The sequence below is a fragment of the Eubalaena glacialis genome, chromosome 2 (assembly GCF_028564815.1).
Source record: "Eubalaena glacialis isolate mEubGla1 chromosome 2, mEubGla1.1.hap2.+ XY, whole genome shotgun sequence".
NCBI lineage: Eukaryota > Metazoa > Chordata > Mammalia > Artiodactyla > Balaenidae > Eubalaena > Eubalaena glacialis.
Window position 1 is genome coordinate 190,837,551 of NC_083717.1, and position 17,767 is coordinate 190,855,317.

Sequence of the window (17,767 nt, forward strand, 5' to 3'; positions counted from 1 at the left end):
GGGGAGAACAGGGCTGTCAACTGGCCCGCCTCTCACTTGGAATAAAACCCAAGCTCAGTGCCTCAGAGCCCAAGGGGACCTGGCTGCACCCTCACAGCTCCAAGCTCATTCCCACCTCAGGGCCTTTGCACTGACTGCTTCCTCTGGGTGGGATCTCCTCCCAGCCTGGCACAGGTCGTCTCCAGAACCCAGGTCCCTGCTCAACTCTCAGCTCCTCAAAAGGGGCTTGGCTGGGGAGCCCCCTACCCCATCCCCATGCCCTGCTTTTGTCCAGTTCCTAGAGTGACATTGTATGTTCCTCTATGTGTTTATCACTTCCCTTCCTCTGGCATGTTAGCTCCACCAGGGCCGGGACTTTGCCCCTCTTTACTAACACTAAACGGGGCCTGGCACGCAGCAGGGGGTGAGCAGGCAGCCGAGGAGCCTGCCCTGGGTGAGTGAGTCTGGGCTCTGGGCTGTCCTGCCCTGTGGCCACGGGTCTCCCACCCCAGACCTCTAGGATCGGAGTCTCCAAGAGAGACAGCTAAAATGCAGATTCTAGGGCCCCACCTGGGCCCTCGGAGCAGGCAGGGGCAAAACCTGCATTGAAACTGACCTCTTCAGGGGTTGAGACCGTCTCCAAGGACAGGTTCAGGAAGCTCTGGCTCAGTTTTTGCTTTTCTGGCTCAGCTTGGACCCCTCCTGGCTGTGTGGCCCTGTGAGCCATCTTTGCCTCAGGTTCGTCATCTGTGAGATGGGTTCAGGAGGATTCTAGGGGCCAGAGCAAGTGAAGGAGCTCACGCAGAGTGGGCACAGAGCAGGGGCAGACCCGGCCTTGCTGTCGTTCCTCCAGAGCAAAATGCCCGGCTCTCTGCCTTTATCCATTGACACCTTTGCAGGAAACATGGAAGATCAGAATTAATTTAATTAATCAGCTGAGGTACTGAAGGGTTTCCTAAGGGCTTCTTTTTTTTTTTTCCTAAGGTCTTCTTAAACCCTGACCCCACAGCTGGGCTCCAGGCCCTGGCTCAGGAAGGCCCTCTAATGGCTGCTGAAGATGCTGCAGTGAACAGGCGGGGTGGCTTTGTGCTGGGGTCCTAGAGACCCAGCACTTGGTGCCGATGAACGGGCTCTGCCCAAGGGGTGTCTTTCTCCCGGTGGATAAACGTCTGCCGTCTGCGTGTCCCTCTGGTCTCTGGTCCAGTCTGCACTGGGAGTGACTCAGCCACCCCAGTGAGGGTGTCTGCTCTGGGCCTCAAAGGGTGGAGGGCCTGGGACCCCTTAGGGACAGTCAGCCAGTGTCCTGGTGGCCCCTCCCGAGTCCACGGCGCCCAGGGTTCTCCTGTTGGGTAGATTTTGCAGAATTCACATCTCTCAGTTGAATTTAGTCATCCCCAAAGCAGCCACCGCGCTGTGTGTGTGGGTTTCTTGCATCTTCCTTCGGCTGCAAACAGTCACAGTTTTCCCCAGGGCTACCTCTCCAAGTGAGCTGTGGCCTCCGCTGTGCTCTGCACCCACTTGGCCATGGAGCGAGTGGACCGAGAGGCAGGATCGAGGGAGGCTCTGGCCAGATTATGAGATGACCAGAAACTCAAGATGGGGAGTGATATAAATAGACACGGCAAGTGCTTCTGGTGTAAAAATAGAGCTAAGGGGATCTGCCTGGGGCGCCCCGACCCGGAAGGCCAAAGGGGTGGACCCCGGCTTGGGTTGGGCTAACTGGTCAGGACAGAGGGGCTGGGCTGGGGGGAGCGCGGCCAAGCGTGGACACGGCGTGTGCTTGCTGCCCACGGGCCTCCTGGGGCCAGGCCTGATCGGTGCCCTCTGGGGGCTCCACTGTCATGGTGGGGGATGGTTGGGTGAGCAGACCGTCCCCGGCTGACGGGAGGTGTGAGCAGGCACCCAGCGCAGTGGCCAGAGGAGGGCCGTGTGACCCCACCCAGGCGGAGTCGGTGGGAGGGTGGGGCAGGAGTGGGCAGGGTGGTGCCCCGGGCAGGGGTACTGGGTACTGAGCCCAGGGCCGTGTTCGGATGGCAGGGTGGCAGGCAGGCTCCTCGCGAGCGCCGGAGACCACGGAGAAAGGGGCTGAGAGAAAGGCCTCGGCACCCTGGAACACAGGAGCCCTGCTGTGGTTGTTGGACCCAGGGTCCAAGCCCCTCTTTTCCAGAACCTGTCCGGGTGGGAGGGGCCTTTGTCAGCTCTGTGTCCCTCCTCACTCCTGTGGCTTCCTCTGTCCTGCCTGCCCAGCCTGGGGCAGTCACCCAGCCAGACACGAGCCAGCGCCCGACTGGGGCAACCGAGCAGGGAGAACGGTCCCCTCTGCCCGAGCCAGAATCCCCCCTCTGCCACCTGTCCCGCTGCTTTGGGCTCTGCCCTCTGGAGGCCCTGCCACAGGCCCGTCCTTGGGCCCCTTGGGTGCCTGACACTTGGCTCCTGTGCCACTCGGCCAGGGGCTAGGCTCACCTCCCAGGTGAACCCCTCTTGGGGCCTTGCTGTCCAAATGGAGGGTGGCAGGCCGCCTTCTGTCATCCGCCTTTGAGCATCTGTTGTGCCAGCGGGGGGTCCAGGTGAGCCTGCCCTCAGGGGCTTCCTGTTAAAGTGTGCCTCTCTCTCTCCTTCCCAGCTGGCTCAGACGTCTCCTCCTCCCTGGCACTTTGTCCCAGTCTCCCCTCCTTCACTGGCCACCGCCCCCCCAGGCCCGCCACTTCCCCTGGATGTGCCGTGCCCACAACCAATGAGATGTGTCCACACGCTCCAGCCAGGGTGGTCCAAGCCCCTCCCAGTCCTGGCCCGCCTTCAGCCTTCCCCCAGCGCTCCCTGCCGGTCTCGTCCAGGTCTCGTCCGAGCTGAGGACGCCCATCCAGGCGAGCGCTCCTATTGCTGCCTGTGAGCAATCTGTCTTTTTTTTTGGCTGCACCGCGTGGCCTGCGGAACTTCCCCGGCCGGGGATCAAACCCAAGCACCCTGCAGTGGAAGTGCGGAATCTTAACCGCTGGACCACCAGGCAGGTAACCCCTGTTGCTGCCTGTGCGTGGGTCCCCACCCCCTTCAAGAGGGCCACGACTGCATAAAGGCATTGTGGCCGGACCCTGGCTGTGTGGGAAGCTAGGCACCGTGCTTTGAGCGTGCTCAGGCGGTCCTGTGGACAGGTCCATTTGGCCAGGAACTGAGGCCCCCAGCCGACAGCCGTGTGAGCGAGTCAGCCCGGAACGGGGTTCTCCGGCCCCCAGCAGGCGTCAGATGGCACAGCCCTGGCTCACAGCTTGACTGCAGCCTCATGAGAGACCGTGCGCCAGAGCCACGAAACTAAGCTATTACCAGATCCCTGACCCTCAGAAATTGCGAGATAATAAAGTTTTGGTGTCAAGCTTCTGAGGAATTTGGGGATAATTTCTCATGCAGTAATAGATAATGAATACACTCCCCAGCCAGGCCGGGGCCGCCGGGTAGCATCTGAGTCATTTTTGAATCCCAGCGCCCAACGTGAGGCCTGCACAAGAAGGTGTGCGCTGGAATGAATGAATGATCGACAGACGTCAATAGCTTGCTTTCCCCACATCATCAGATATGATAGGCCTCAGGTCCTGCTTGGGACAGAGCCTCATTCCTCAATCCAACCCCCTGGGTCTTAGATCTGGGTGGTGTCAGAGGTCATCTTGTCCAGGTGAGAAGCCTGAGGCCCGGGGGTATGATCCTCTCAGCCCTTCCAGCCAGTGGACCCCAGGGTTGAAGGTGCCTCCTGGGCAGGTCGTGAAGGGGTCACAGGGGACTGGAAACAGGAGACGCTGCAAGAAGTGACCGGAGGGTCTTGGCTATGGCCTGGGTGCTGGGGAACTGAAGAGACAAGGCCGGTGTGTGGGTGGAGGCAGGGCAGGACAGGAGGAGCCTGACCGCTGGCCCAGGAGCGAGCCAGCAGCGGAGCCGGGCCTGAGGCTGCTGGCTGGCCCTTCGAGGGTCTCTTCTGCTCCGTCTGGCAACCGGTGCCTGGAGCCTTCAAAGTCCTTACCTGCATTGGGACTTCCCTGGCCGTCCAGTGGTTAAGACTCTGCCCTTCCACTGCAGGGGGTGCGGGTTCGACCCCTGGTCGGGGAGCTAAGATCCTACATGCCGTGTGGCGAGGCCAAAAAAATAAGAAAAAAAGAATTTAAAAAGTCCTTATCTGCATTAACCCTGCCCCAGGTAGCTGTCGTCCCTGTTCGCAGATAGGGAAACTGAGTCACGGGGTCAAGTTCATCGGTGTCACCGGTGGCAGAGTGGGGCTCAAATTCCAGGTCTTCCCCTAATTGTCACTGGTTGTTTCTCTCTGGCCCACGGTGTCCTTATCTGTAACACAGGGGTGGCTCCAGGGGGCCTGGAGCTCTGAGCTGAGCTCAGACATAAAGGCAGCATCATCTGGCACCTCCGCTGGGAGGAGTGGGAGCTGGGGGCAGCCCTTCCTGTTCACCCCGTTGCCAGGGTGGAGGTGGGGGCATGGGAGACAGCAGGGGACGCCCTGTCATATGCTTTGCAACCCTGAGGCCCTGGGAGCCAGGGCCCTAACCCCTCAGGATGTCAGAGGGGGGCTAGGGTGTCTGGGAGAACTGAGGTGGGGACTCTTCCACCCCCTTCCCCCCGAACCAGTCACACCCTAGAGATACCCCCCCACCAGAGGTGGGTGCAGCCTCGCCTCCTGCCCGTGGCTGTGTGGTCTGCAGCACCCAGCTGGACATTGTGCAATCCGGGCAGAGCACGGCAGGGGCCAAGCCAGAGTGTGCAGACTTGTCTCCTGTCCCATTTTACAGATGAAGAAACTGAGGCTCGGAGTTACAGAGTGAGCCAGGAGAGCACCCGGGCTCTCCTGACCTCGTCCAGTCTTGCCAAGGAGCCCCATTTTCTGGAAATGCCAATCTCTGGAGCCAGCCCAGTCCTCCAGTGCCCATTCTGGACTCATTGCCTGGAAATCCCACTGTCCCCCTCACCCCACCCCTCTAAATCCTGCCAAAATGGCAATGTACGTGATAGATAAAAATAGTTCAGGTATCCTTGACCCAACAAACTCCCCTCTGAGAACGTGCCCACTGAAACACCAAAGACTCCGAAGCGTGATTATTGGAGCACTTTCTGTAATAGACCGGAGTCTTACACTTGTCTGTCCAAGTACAATCCAAAGGACATCACTAGCTCAAAGGACATCACTAGCAAGTTGAATCATAAGGGTGATATTTAGCGCATCTACTGGCTGAAGGCATGGCTCCAGGAGCCTTTGACTGCTGACGCTTTAGCCCTCTCAAAGCCATATGGTGGGAAGCAACAGAACTGCTCTTTTACAAAGACACTGAGGCCCCAGCGGATCACACAGTGAGAAGCGCAGGGTGAAGGCCACGCCCGGGCAGCCTGGCTCGGCCTCCTGTTCACCCAGGCCCCACGGCCACCCCACGGGCACTGTGTTCATGCAGGAGAAGAAAGTGAGCCCCCAGGTGCCACGGTGGCAAGGCGTCCCAGGTGTATTGATAAGGAAAGGAAGCAAGTTGCAAAATGATGGTAAAAAAGTTGTATTTGCCTGCATCCTGCTGGGAGGTGGGACCCACGCCTGGGTGGCGGGGCTTTCACTTCTGTGCTGGCTGCATCTCTTTGGATTTTTTGTTAATAACTTGTAGTCATTCCTTTTGTTATGAAGTGTAAGAATGCATTTTAGGGTGTGTCAAGCTCCTCCATGGCACCTCGGCCAGCAAACAGCCCTGCCATGCCCAGGGGGGTCTGCGCCTCCCCCTTTCCCCGAGCCCTTTGCGTTGGCGGGGCCACGGTTGTTTGTGCCATGTCTGTCTCCCCCTAGAGGGTGGCTCGGAACTCCTCACTCGGGCTTTGTAGGGCCGCACGTGGTGGGGCTCTGCAGTTGGTGGAGAAGGCCTACAGCCGACCTTGCTGCTAGTAATGGTAACCCTTCCCACTGGGAGGCGTGGCCACAGCAGCTGCCCATGGGCTCTGTCTCCTGCCATCCATGCAAGACTCAGAGAGGTCACACCATTGTCCAAGTTCACACAGCTGGGAGAGGTGGAGCCAGGAGCCGAGTCTAGGCTGAGGTCTCCCCCAAACCATGTAGGGTTCTCCTGAGCCAAGACCCCTGCCCACCCTGCCACCAGACGGCCTCTTTGCCATCTCCTGTGTCAGGGGTGAGCACATGACCCTGCCCTGGGTTCATCCATCTGTCCATCCACTATCCATCCATCCAACCATCCCTCATCTATCTACCCATCCACCCACCTTTCCATCTCTCTGTCTGTCCTTCCATCTATCAATCCTTCTCTTCTTCTGTCTATCCATCCATCCATCTATCCATCTATCCACCCATCCTTTAACTGACTCATTTTTTTCATGCTTTCACTCATCCAGTCTCCCCAGAGTGCTCACCCTGGGTGTGGGCTCAGGGACAAATCCAGTATGACCCTGCCTGCCAGAAGCTCACAGCTGGCTGGGGAAACGTTTAGACCTGCACAAAGCAGCCTAAACAGTGAGGTGGCATGTTTTCTGTTTCTGCTGTGGAGAAGGCTAAAGTTTGGGCATGTTTGTTCAGGAGACAAAGGGCAGGTGAAACTTGGCTGCAGTGACCAAGAAAACACGCCTGTCTCAAATGCCACCTCTTGGGTTGCCCTTTCTAACACTGTCCCCGCCCCCCCCCCCAACACCCCCTGTCCCCTCCCTACTCTGACTCTCACTGGCACTTACCGCCCTGTGGCAGACTCTTTATTTTGGTTATTTATTGTGTTGGTTTTCTGTCTCCTCCCCTGGAACATAAGATCCAGGAAAGGACGTTTGCCTGTGTTTATTGCAGTGGCCCAGTGCCTAGAATGTGGCATGTAGTAGGCATGCAGTGTTTGTTGCCCGGGTCGGGGGCATGGGCGGGGTGGGCTGTTGTCCGGGGGTAGACCATGCAGCTGGGGGCTGTGCACATGGGTAGCGGGAGTGGATCCTAACGTGAACTTCAGAGGGTTGACCTCAGGACTGGGTGCCTCACAGGATGTGGGGTGCAGGGGGAAAGGTGGCCAGGGCAATTCCTGGGCTCTGGCTCAGGTGCCTGGGGCTGGGTGGCACTTACTACATTAGGCACTGCAGGAAACATGAGACTAGACAGTTCCCTGTTCTTTCAGTTAGACAACATGCCTCAAGCTCCCTCATCATCCAAGGTACCGGCCTCTCAAGTGTAACATCTGCAGTTGAACCCATGTCCCAACTGGATTTGCCCTGCTCAGAACAGTCCTGTCGTCACCTCCCTCCTTCTAGAACCTATGCTCCTACTAATGCAGCCTTAGCGTTTGGCTGGCCACTCCCACAGGGACACACCTGGGGTTTGCCCTGAGTGCTCACAGACGAGAGGCAGGTACTGTCCTCATTTCATGGATGCAGAAATGGAGGTACAGAGAGGTCAAGGGCTTGCCCAAGGTCTCAGAGCTGGGATTTGAAGGCAGACAGCCTGGCTCCTAACCAGATGCTAACCTGCACCTCTCTAAAGGCCAGGATGGACATCAGGACTGGCCTTGGAAAGGTTGCCTTTTGCCCTTTGTCCTCTGTCGTGGCAGCGGCCACTGCCAACCTGTGTCCCCCCCCCCCCTTGCTCCACAAACAGCTGGGCAGGTGGAGGCGGGGCTCCCCCTCTGTCAGCACCAGTCAGTTCAAGGCCAGCCTGCAGGTCCTTCTGTCAGAGAACAGGAAACGGGTGGACACATGGCCCCTGCCCCAGGGCCGCCTGGACAGGGCTGCCTAGACGCTGCCATGTCAACACCTCTCCCCACCGGCTGTGACCCTTGGCAAGTGCACAGCCTCCCTGAGACTCAGTGTCCTCAAAGGGCTGTGTGGGGTCACATGGGGGCGTGTTGAGCACACCACTGGGTTGATGGCCATGAGCGTAGGGCTCACGGGTATCAGGGCCTGGCTCTCGGCATCAGAGAGGGGCTGGTTGTGCAAGTATCCAGCAATCAACTCTGGCCTTGCTGCTTGCATGGCCCTGGACGAGTCCCTTTTCCGGGCCTCAGTGGCTCCATCTGTAAAATGGGACCATCAGCCCTGCCTCCCTCCCGGGGCTGTGACGAGGACCCCCTGAGCTGGTGAAGGAGGAGTGCTTGGTTAACTAAAGCAGGGTGCAACTGCTGGGGGGGCGGTCACCATTCTTTACAGTGGTTTCCAGTGCCCAGCAGGCCACTTCTGTGGCCTCTTATTGGAGCGGCTTCCCCTCCAGGAGTGCCCCGGTTTGGTTAGAGGCCAAATCAGCAGCCCCTGCCCCCGTCTTTTGGTTCAGTGAGCCCTGCTCAGAGCTGGGTCCGTGTTGGGCGCTGGGGACTCAGAATGGAGGTAGACCTGGCAGGGGCCCTGGGCGCAGGGAGAGAGGTGTGGAAGCGGCAGGGGGAGTGTGGGCCCAGGGTGGTGTGAAGGGCGTGGAGCAGAGGGTGGGCCGCCCGTGACCTCTGTTGGGGCTGCTCACAGAAGGGCTCTGGCCAGCCTCCTGGACGCTTAGTCATCGGTGGCCTGTCGCCCCCAACTCCCTCCCTGCTAACTGGAGCTCCCTGGGGACAGGGCCGGGGTCTTATTTGCCTCGGTGCAGCCTCAACTCAGATAGTGTTTGTTGAATGAATCAGCGAGGGAGCTTTGAGGGTTCCCCGGACGGGAGCAATTCCAGGGGAGTCGAGGAGGCCCCAGGACACGGATGAAGTCTGAGCTTGGGCTGGGAGGGATGGGGGCATCACAGCCTCCCCAGGAGCTGTCTGGACGTGGCCTGGGGCCAGGCCTGCAGGCGGTGCAGACAGTGATCCTGCTTCCTGAGCTTGACGCCTCCCGTGGCCTCTCACACACTTCCCGACACCTGGGTCCTGAGCACACTGGAACACGGGTCCTTTGGGGTAGGGGGGGAGGGAGTCCATGTGGGCACTGACCCGCTGCTGCCCAGCACGGCCTCTGGCTTCGGGGCCACTGGTCAGCAGGCTCCGCCCCCCACCACAGGCATTTAAGGTCTGAGAGGAGCCAGCGGGAGCTGTTGAGGCCACCCTGGTGGTGGCACCGGACCTCTCTCAGGCACGCTGACCCCAGGGCCTTCCCCACCAGCCACGCCGTCCATGGAGTTTGCTGCTGGAGCCATCGGAGGTAACAGTGGGGACAGAGGGGTCTCGGGGGGGACCATTGCTCCTGGGGCCAGCAGGTGGGGCTGGAGGGTATGCTCTGCCCGGGCAGCAGTGGGGTTTGAAGCCCCCCGGAAGTGGCCAGCACCTGGTGTGGGCCACAGGTGCTGGGAGGAGAGAGCAGTTTTCCCGGAGGCTCGGGCCAGGCGACACAGGGCCCAGGAGGAGCTTTTGGGGGGCCGGGGGGGGAGTCTGCACTGGCCTGGGGGTATCAGCCTGGGAGGCTGAGGGGCTGCTGGGTGGGAGCAGAGGGTGGTCTCTGCCTGGCCAGGGGGAGCCTGGGAGCTGTAAGCATGGAGCGGGATGGCGGAGTCATGGGAGGGGAGGGGGGGCTCCAGGAGAGGGTGGAGAGTGAGGACAGACGGGGCCTGGGTCCTGCCACACTGACTGCAAGGGTGGGCGCGGAAAGGGAGGGTCCCAGCCGAGCCCGGCACCCCCTTCTGCTGGCTGTGTGCACACACAGGGCCAATCCGGCCTTGCTGACCCCCCAGGCTGTTTTCACTTTTGGGGAAAGGGCTATTGTGAAAGCCCGACCCAGAGAGAGCCGGCCCACCGGGGACGGGCCCCTCCCAGCATCGATCACACACACAGGCTATTTTGGGTGAGACACCCTTGGCCTTGCTCCTCTTGTGAAACAGCAGCGGCTGCCCGTCAATACTTCTGGGAATGGTGTGGGGTTCTCTTCAGAAGGGGAGGGCAGTGCCGAGCCAGGAAAGACCAGGGCCCTGGCCTCATCAGTGGGTTTCCTGAGGTCCCGCTGTGGGCCGGGCCTGAGGCCAGCTGCTTCCCTGGACATTAGCCCCCTAAGGAGGAGGCTCAGAGAAGGGGCTTGACTTGCCCAAGATCACATGGCAGGAAGGGCTCCCGAGTCCTGCATCTTCTCCAGAGCCCAGGGAAGGCCTGGGTGGCAAGGGCTCCTGTTCTGTGCCTGGCTCAGGGTCATGGGGATCAGACCTGGGCCTTTTCCTTGAGGAACTCTAGTTCTGGAGTCAGAGACGGCAGGCGGTGGGACAGCAGCAAAGCCATGTGACAGGGGCTGTGACGAACGTGTTTTCTGGCACAGAGGCAGCCCAGAGTATAGGGGTCAGGGAGGGCTCCTGAGAGGAGGTGATGCTATGGCAGGGCTTTGATGGATGAGTAGGAGTTCGGTGAGGTATATGTAAGGGTCAAGGAGGGGTAATTCTATGCAAGTCAGTCAGTCAGTCTTTTGCTTCACTCTCTTTGTTCCTTCACTCATTCATTCATTTACTTTATTCTTTCATTCATGCATATTTAGCGAGTCCTGGGATACACAGTAAATAGGGCACAGCCCCCACATGCCTTATTGTCCTCAGATGGCCCTCACCCCACCCCACCCCCCCACCCCCCAGGGATGAAATCCCAGGGACCTGCCCACTCGCTCTCTGTCTTTCTCATGGCAGTGCTGGGGGCTTGGACGTTGAGACCCTGGTGTCAGGAAAGGAGAAAGAGACAGGCGGGTGGCACCTGGCCCTCTTTGCAGGAGGCAGAGGGCCCTGGTCCAGGAAGCCTTGAGTCCTACTCTGTCCCTTGCAAACTTGTGCTTCCAGGCAGTCCCTCACGGAGGCCTGGGGTGACCCGGGCTTTCCCAGCCCCCAGCCTCTGCTTGGGCTGTGTCCCCCCGCCATCACCCCCAGAGCTGTGAGGTGCAGCTGCCTCCTGGCTTGCAGACAAACCCTTCACAGACTGAGGCTTGAGGGCGAGCTCGGCCTGGCTTGGAGACAGGGCCCAGCAAATTTTGGACCAAGTCTCCCAAAACATGACACCAGAGGGGAGGCCAAGGAGTGTCCTTGGCTTTCAGAATGAGGCTCCAGTGGGCCAAGACTCGGGAAGGAGAAACCACTAGCAGCCTGGCAGACATCACTTTACCTCTCTGAGCCTCAGTTTCCTCATCTGTAAAATGGGGGTCACTCTCCCTCACTGACGAGACACGGTGTGGAAGAGAAGAGCCAGGTGTGGTCTTTCTCAGCGGGAGCGCCATCAGGGTTCACCCTCCCCCTCTCCCCGAGACGGCTCAGGCTCCTGCTCTTCTCACCGGTTCCTCTGGTTTCCTTCCAGGCGTCTGCGGTGTTGCTGTGGGCTACCCCCTGGACACGGTGAAGGTGCGGTCATCACCAGGCCCCTGCCACCCACCCCAAGGCCCCTGCCTGGGCTTAAGCCCCCCATTCATGGCCAGAAGACCTTTCTAGCCTGCTATTCAGAGCCAGTCGCCCCATGGTCCTCGGGACCGTAGTGCCCCTTTCTCCCCCTGTGCCTCAAATTTCTCATCTTAGAAGGGGCTCACTGTCCCTGCTCTGCCCACAGTCAGCAAGGCTGCGACAATCAGGTGTTGGCTCCTTCCCTCCCCCAGGGCCTGCCGACCTTGCCCCTGGCCTGGAGCCACCCCTTCCTGAAGCCCACTTCTCCCACAGGTCAGGATCCAGACAGAGCCCAAGTACACGGGCATCTGGCACTGCATCCGGGACACGTATCGCCGAGAGCGGGTAGGCCTGGGGAGAGGGTCACAGGCAGTGGGATGTTGGGGCCTCGGACCCCAGGGCTGCCACTCACCAACCAGCCTGGCAATACTGAGCTTCTCTCTGAGCCTGTTCTCTCACCTTCCAAATGGGAAAAGCTGTACCAACCTCCTGGATTCCTCTGAGAACAAGAGCCGGGGTGTCTGGCACACAGGAGGTGCTCAGAATGAGGTCCTGCCTCCAGAAGAGGGTCTAGAGGGGACATCTGGGGACTTGGAAGGTCTGGGGAGGAACCTGTTTGCATTTCTGTCCCCTCCAGCCTGGGCACCCCTTGAAAGAATGCTGGGTGGAGTCATCAGGGGTCCCAGGGTCCAGCTGGGAGCCCCGTCCAGAGGAGGGTCTCAGGGACACTTACTAAAGTGAACTTGGGAATCAGTGCCGACCAGGGGTGAGCAAAAGAGAAACAGCAACGACCAAGCTGCTAGTTCAACATCATCGTCATCAAACAGCTGCCCTAGGTCAGGCCTGGCCCCCGGCCCTACAATCCCTCAGCACAACCTCACGAGTCGGGGGTTACAATCCCCATTTTACAGCCGAGGAAACTGAGGCCCGAGGCAGCCTACGTGACTTGCCTGAGGGAGGGCGGGGCAGGGGCTCAGGACCCCCTCGGGCAGCCACTCCTCCCAGCTGGGCCTCTGGCCTGACTCAAGCCCTCGGGTCCCCTCCACCTGCCGCCAGGTGTGGGGCTTCTACAGGGGCCTCTCGCTGCCTGTGTGCACTGTGTCCCTGGTCTCGTCTGTGTCTTTCGGCACCTATCGCCACTGCCTCGCGCACATCTGCCGGTTCCGGTATGGCAGCGCCGACGCCAAGCCCGCCAAGACCGACATCACGCTCTCAGGATTCGCCTCCGGCCTTGTCCGCGTGAGTGGGGCGGGGTGACGGGGTCCCGGGACCGCAGGGGTGGGGAGAGGCTGGATGGAGCCTGGGGGACTGTGGCTGAGGACACAGCTGACTCGGTAACTGAGGGCAGGCTAGGGAGCCTCTCTGAGCTTCTGTCTCTTCATCTGTAAGAGGCGTGGTGAGGCCACGCGTGTGAAGCCCCCAGCGTGGGGTCTGACAGGTATGAGCGACCACGACATGCAGCCAATGTTATTAGTAAAATTATCCTATGTTATCTATTAACGTTATCAATGCTTACATTAAGTGTTACATTATTCTTACACTAAATACTTACATTAATTAAATAATACATTAATATGTCATTAACAGATTAATGATGTGATTAAGCGCTTTCGTGAACTGGAGTCATATTTACTCGACACCTACTGTGTGTCAGGCCGCTCTGCCAGCAGAGAGTGTGTAGCTAAAGGAAGCACTGGCTCCGGCTGGGTGGGCGCAGCCGGCTTTGAACCCCGCCCCACCATGGCCCGTGGGCCAGCCCGGAGCTTCTTGGGGCCCAGGCTCCCTGGCGGTCACCATGGGCCACAGCGGCGGAGGGAGGCCAGGGGCAGGGAGTGCGGGCGGCGCTGCCTCCTCACCCCTGTCGGCCCCACCCCTGCTCCAGGTGTTCCTGACCTCGCCCACCGAGGTGGCCAAGGTCCGCCTGCAGACGCAGACGCAGACGCAGCAACGGCGGCCCTCGGCCTCGGGGCCCTCGGCTGCGCCCCCCATGTGCCCCGCACCCCCCGTGGGTCGGGCGCCAGGGCCCAAGTACTGCGGGCCGCTGCACTGCCTGGCCTCGGTGGCCCGGGAGGAGGGGCTGCGCGGCCTCTACAAGGGCAGCTCGGCCCTGCTCTTCCGCGACGGTCACTCCTTTGCCACCTACTTCCTCTCGTACGCCATCCTCTGTGAGCAGCTGACTCCCGCTGGCCGCAGCCGGCCAGGTGAGCGGGGGCCGGGGCCTGGGGCGGCGGTGGTGGTGAGGCTCAGCCTGGCGGGAGTTGACGTGAGGGGAGGAGATGGGCTGAGGTCACACTGGCACCCAGTGCCTCCCAGGTGGGAAGCTCGTTGCCCTCAACATAAGAGTCAGGACAGGCCTGCTCTGGGTGGCCCTGGACAGTCATGTCGGTGGCGAGAGCCCAGGGCTCCCTCACGGCCAGGCCCCGCCCTGGGTGCCCACCAGCTCTCCTCGGGGGCCCCAGTGCGCCTTCCAACCAACGTGCCCGTGGGGCCCTCCCCGCAGATGTCTTGGGCGTGCTGGTGGCCGGTGGCTCTGCAGGGGTGCTGGCCTGGGCCGTGGCCACCCCCATGGACGTGATCAAGTCGCGCCTGCAGGCGGATGGGCAGGGCCAGCGCCGCTACCGGGGCCTCCTGCACTGCGTGGTGACCAGCGTTCGGGAGGAGGGGCCGAGGGTGCTCTTCAAGGGGCTGTCGCTCAACTGCTGTCGCGCCTTCCCCGTCAACATGGTGGTCTTTGTCACCTACGAGGCCGTGCTGAGGCTCATGCGGGGCCTGCTCTCCTAGCTGGTGCCCATCCCCAGGGGCCAACCCGCCAGCAGCTTCCAGAGGCCGCAGGAGCTGAAGGAGGCGGAGGGGAGTGTCGGGGTCTGGGCCCCAGGGGGCCATCCCCCAGGACAGCTGGGGCCTCCCCGCCCAGCGACTGACCACGAGGAGGTCAAGGGGCCCAGGGCTGGCCTGAGGGTCACAGGAGCCAGGGAGAAGCGGGCCTCTGGGATGGGGATGTGGTCGCCTGGAGCCGTTTGTGCATTTGGTCAGTGGCTCAGCCCGGCTCCTCTCCCACCTCTCCCTGCCGCCCCACGTCTGCAGAGCACCCCTGCGTCCCCTCGGCTCCCCATCCTTCTCTCCCCACTCAGCTCTCCCTGCTGTGCACTGGGCTCTTCATTCCTGGTCCTCAGACGCAGCCAACTGGTCTCCCCACCAGACGGAACCCAGGGGCAGCCGCCTGGCTCCTGGTGCGCTCAGTCCCCACACCAGGATGCTCAGGGAGGAGTCGCCCGGTCTGGTCACCCACCCCTGCCCTGCCTGCGGACCCGAGGCTCAGCTGCGAGCTGTTGCCAATAAAACGCTTCTCGGGCGGTTCAGTGGTGCTGCTCCGTGGTCTGTGGGGCTGGGGACGGGGTCCCCACCTGCAGCTTGTCCTCAGAGGCCAAGCCCTCCAAACCTGTGTGACCAGGGCTCCCACTGCACCGACGGCGCGCTGAGGCCCCGCCCAGCTCTCCGGCTGGCCCCGCTCCCTCGGCCTTTAGGGCCGGGGCCACGCCTGTGCGCTGAACCTGCCCCAGGGGGCCGTTCGGCGTTCAGCATGATGGCTGCTCTCCTCACCAACCCCATCCCAAACCCACCCCCTTTCTGAGTGAAACTGATCTCCAGCCAGTTCCAGACACCAGGATGTGAGCTGCCTTTCCACGGGGCCTGGAGGAGGGAGGCTCCGTGTATCCTCAACACTGCTGGGTCCGTACATAGGTTATCACGATGGCTCAGAGAGGACCGGGCCTACCCAAGGCCACCCAGCAGGGAGAATGAGGGTCTCACACCGGCACTTCTGAGGCCCCAGCCCTTCCTCTGGCACCATGTGGCTTCCGGTGACGGTCCAGCACGAACCTTCTGGGTGCCCACCACAGCAGCCCTCTGGTAAAGCCAGAAACACCTGCCTCGACACTCACTCAGACACTAGCCTTGACCGTGACTTTGGACTGAAGTCCAGGGTTCACTGGTCCACCTCCAGTGTTCCGGCTGAACAAAACTCTTTCCTGTTCCCAGAACACGTGGGTGGACCCTCTCCTCCGGCCTCTCCTGTCGTACGGACCCAAGCATTTGCTTACACCCTGCGCTCTCTGCCAGGGACGCCCTTCCCTCCTCTCTGCCTGGCTAACTCCAGGCATCACTAATCCCAGGCGTCACTTCCCCCAGGAAGCTCAGCTGCTTTTAGGTGTCTCCTGCTCTGCTCCATGGGGCCCGGTTCGTCGTCTGGTCACTTATCCGCCTCCTGCCCCCCACCCCCACCCCGCCCCGAGACGGTAAGCCGCGCACAGGCTGTACGTGCCCGATGTGGACTACTTCCAGGTCAGGGAGTGTGGAATGCATGAATGCGTGAGTGAGTGAACGAAGCCCCGCACTGGATTCCTGGAAGTTCACTGGGCTTGCAGCTAAAGATGCTGAGGCGCTTTGGCCAGGTGCTGGGAGAAGGGCGTCTCCTAACAAAAGGTTTCAATATTCGTCAAACCCTGTGTCCACTTTTGGCAAGAAGACCACTAGTGTGCCCACTTGCTTCGGCCCTGGAAGGAGAGTTACTCCTTCCTCGTGGGGAGGGTGGGGACCGTCGGTCACTGAGCACCGGCTCTGCTGTGCTGGGGAAGTGGCTCTGCAGGAAGGCCCGGGCCTCGCTCTGGCCTCACTCTGGCTACAGTCTCTGGGAAGCAAGGCCCTTCGGAGGGCGGACGTGAAGGGATGGGGAAGAGAAGGGCTGGGCCCAGAGTCAGTGGGCCAGAGCTGGGTTCCCCTACTAAACGGGGCCACCCTAACCAAGTCCAGGCTGCACCTGAAGTTTCAAACGGGAGATAAAGGGTAGTCGCACAAGGGCTCCCAGAGCCTGTGCTGACTGGGGACCACGGGGCCTCCGAGCCGCATCTGCTGCGGTCCGCGCAGGGCCTGGCCCAGCTCTCCACCGCCGTCAGCGGGCTCCTCACTGCCCCTCAGATGCAGCCCCACTGGCTCCCCCAGACCGGGGACAGAGGCGGAGCAAGGTCGAGGGGTGGATAGTAACAGTCACGGGGGCTGGGGACCGACCTCCCGCCTCAGCCCCCAAACACTGCCGGCCCGCACACCTGCCCACCCTAATCCAGGGCATCTCTCGGGGAACTTTAAGAATCTACTGGTTTGTAGCAAGATGTGGCGGGTGGGAGGGTCTGTGGCCCTTACCAGCAGTGACCTTGGGCAAGTCACCTGACCTCTGGCCCAGGGCCCGGCTGACCCAAACATGAGGTGTCAGTGCTCTTGTTTTACGGGGAACGGGGGGGTCCCGCCCGGGGGGGGTCCCGCCCAAAGTCACTGGCCTGTGTGGGGCCTCAGCCCCGCCCTTCTGTGGCCCCCAGGACGACGCCCACTCCTTCTGGAGGCTCCGGCTGGATGAAGGGGCGGCTCTGCCACCCCGGGGACTTTGCTGTGGTCCCTCCTGTGACGTGGACACAATGGAGCAGAGAGAGGTTGTCTCCGCTGCCCAGGCCACACAGCCTCGCCATCCTCTGGGCTCACCTCCACGGGCCACATCCGGTCCAGCGGGAGCTGAGGCCGGGAGAGGAGACGGGATGAGCTCGTGCCACACACGGCACCCAGCCACCCAGGTGGAAACCTCAGGGCCGTCACGTGTAAAATAGCCTGTGCAGGGAGACAGCGCACGAGACAGGATGGGCCTGTTCGGTCACAACTCACTGTGTGGCCTCGGACAAGTCACATTCCTCTCCTGAGCCTCAGTTTGCCCACCTGCAGGTGGGCGGGCAGAGCGAGCCCAGGGCTCCATTCCGGCTGGGCCCCTGGCCTGGGCCCTGTCGCTACACGGCGCTGCTCTGACGCCCCCGTACTGTCCGCGAAACAAGGACATCTGCTTGCATTCTCCAGCAGCTGCTGGGAACCTCCAGGGAGGGTGGAAGCCAGCACGGGGAGACCGCTGAGCGGCAGGAAGGGGCCGCTTCCAGCCGATTCCCGAAGCCTGCACCTCCACACCGTGGGGCTCCCGGGACCGTGCTTCCATCCCACACACATCCCGGTATGACCCGGGCAGGAGCAAGGGCATCCGCGGAGGGTCAGGCGCGGCACAGCCCCGGGCTGGAGCAAGGCCCCTGCTCACCCCTCAAAGCCCAGATGGAGCACAGTGACACAGGCGGGACCAAAGGAAGTTTATGTGTCACGAGTGAGACCAGAGTGGGGCACCCAGGAGTGGACCCTGCACCTCCAGCAAGGGCAGGCTCTTGGACCCGGGGCTTCCCCGAGACGGGCCGTTGCTTTTCCGAAACTACACAGGGCGCTCGGTTAAACGGGCCTCCCATGGACACACAGCCGAGGGCCTCGAGGGCTGCTGCACGCTGCCTAGCTGTGCCCACCCGTCTGGGGCACAGGCAGGGCACTGCTCTGTGCAGACAGACTTCCACGCCAGTCAAGTGTCAAAACAAAAGCACCTGCAAAGGCAACAGACTGCCCTCAGCGTCTGGCACAATC

General features: G+C 61.3%; 2 protein-coding genes across 4 annotated transcripts in view; one reads left to right on the forward strand and one right to left on the reverse strand.

Annotated features, from left to right (window-relative positions):
• The first annotated feature begins 8,990 nt into the window (after positions 1-8,990).
• Positions 8,991-14,646, forward strand: SLC25A47 (solute carrier family 25 member 47). The gene is made up of 6 exons (XM_061181257.1): positions 8,991-9,087; positions 11,199-11,242; positions 11,552-11,623; positions 12,335-12,517; positions 13,161-13,479; positions 13,779-14,646. The coding sequence occupies exons 1-6, from the start codon at positions 9,060-9,062 to the stop codon at positions 14,057-14,059; spliced, it is 927 nt and encodes a 308-aa protein (XP_061037240.1). The 5' UTR covers positions 8,991-9,059; the 3' UTR covers positions 14,060-14,646.
• A 2,785-nt stretch (positions 14,647-17,431) lies between these two features.
• The window catches only part of WARS1 (tryptophanyl-tRNA synthetase 1), a 35,015-nt gene continuing 34,679 nt past the window's right edge, over positions 17,432-17,767 (reverse strand). For all 3 annotated transcript variants that reach the window (XM_061181260.1, XM_061181261.1, XM_061181263.1), the window contains exon 12: positions 17,432-17,727. In XM_061181260.1, coding sequence (XP_061037243.1) covers positions 17,706-17,727 — 22 coding nt within the window. In that variant the 3' untranslated portion in view covers positions 17,432-17,705. The remainder of the gene's footprint in view (positions 17,728-17,767) is intronic.

What these genes read in the sequence shown, in the direction of transcription:
- SLC25A47 (XM_061181257.1), top strand. Translation starts at nt 9,060, where the DNA reads ATGGAGTTTGCTGCTGGAGCCATCGGAG. An exon ending in ACCCCCTGGACACGGTGAAG is followed by an intron (nt 11,243 to 11,551) that starts GTGCGGTCATCA and finishes CTTCTCCCACAG; the next exon opens with GTCAGGATCCAGACAGAGCC. An exon ending in ACACGTATCGCCGAGAGCGG is followed by an intron (nt 11,624 to 12,334) that starts GTAGGCCTGGGG and finishes ACCTGCCGCCAG; the next exon opens with GTGTGGGGCTTCTACAGGGG.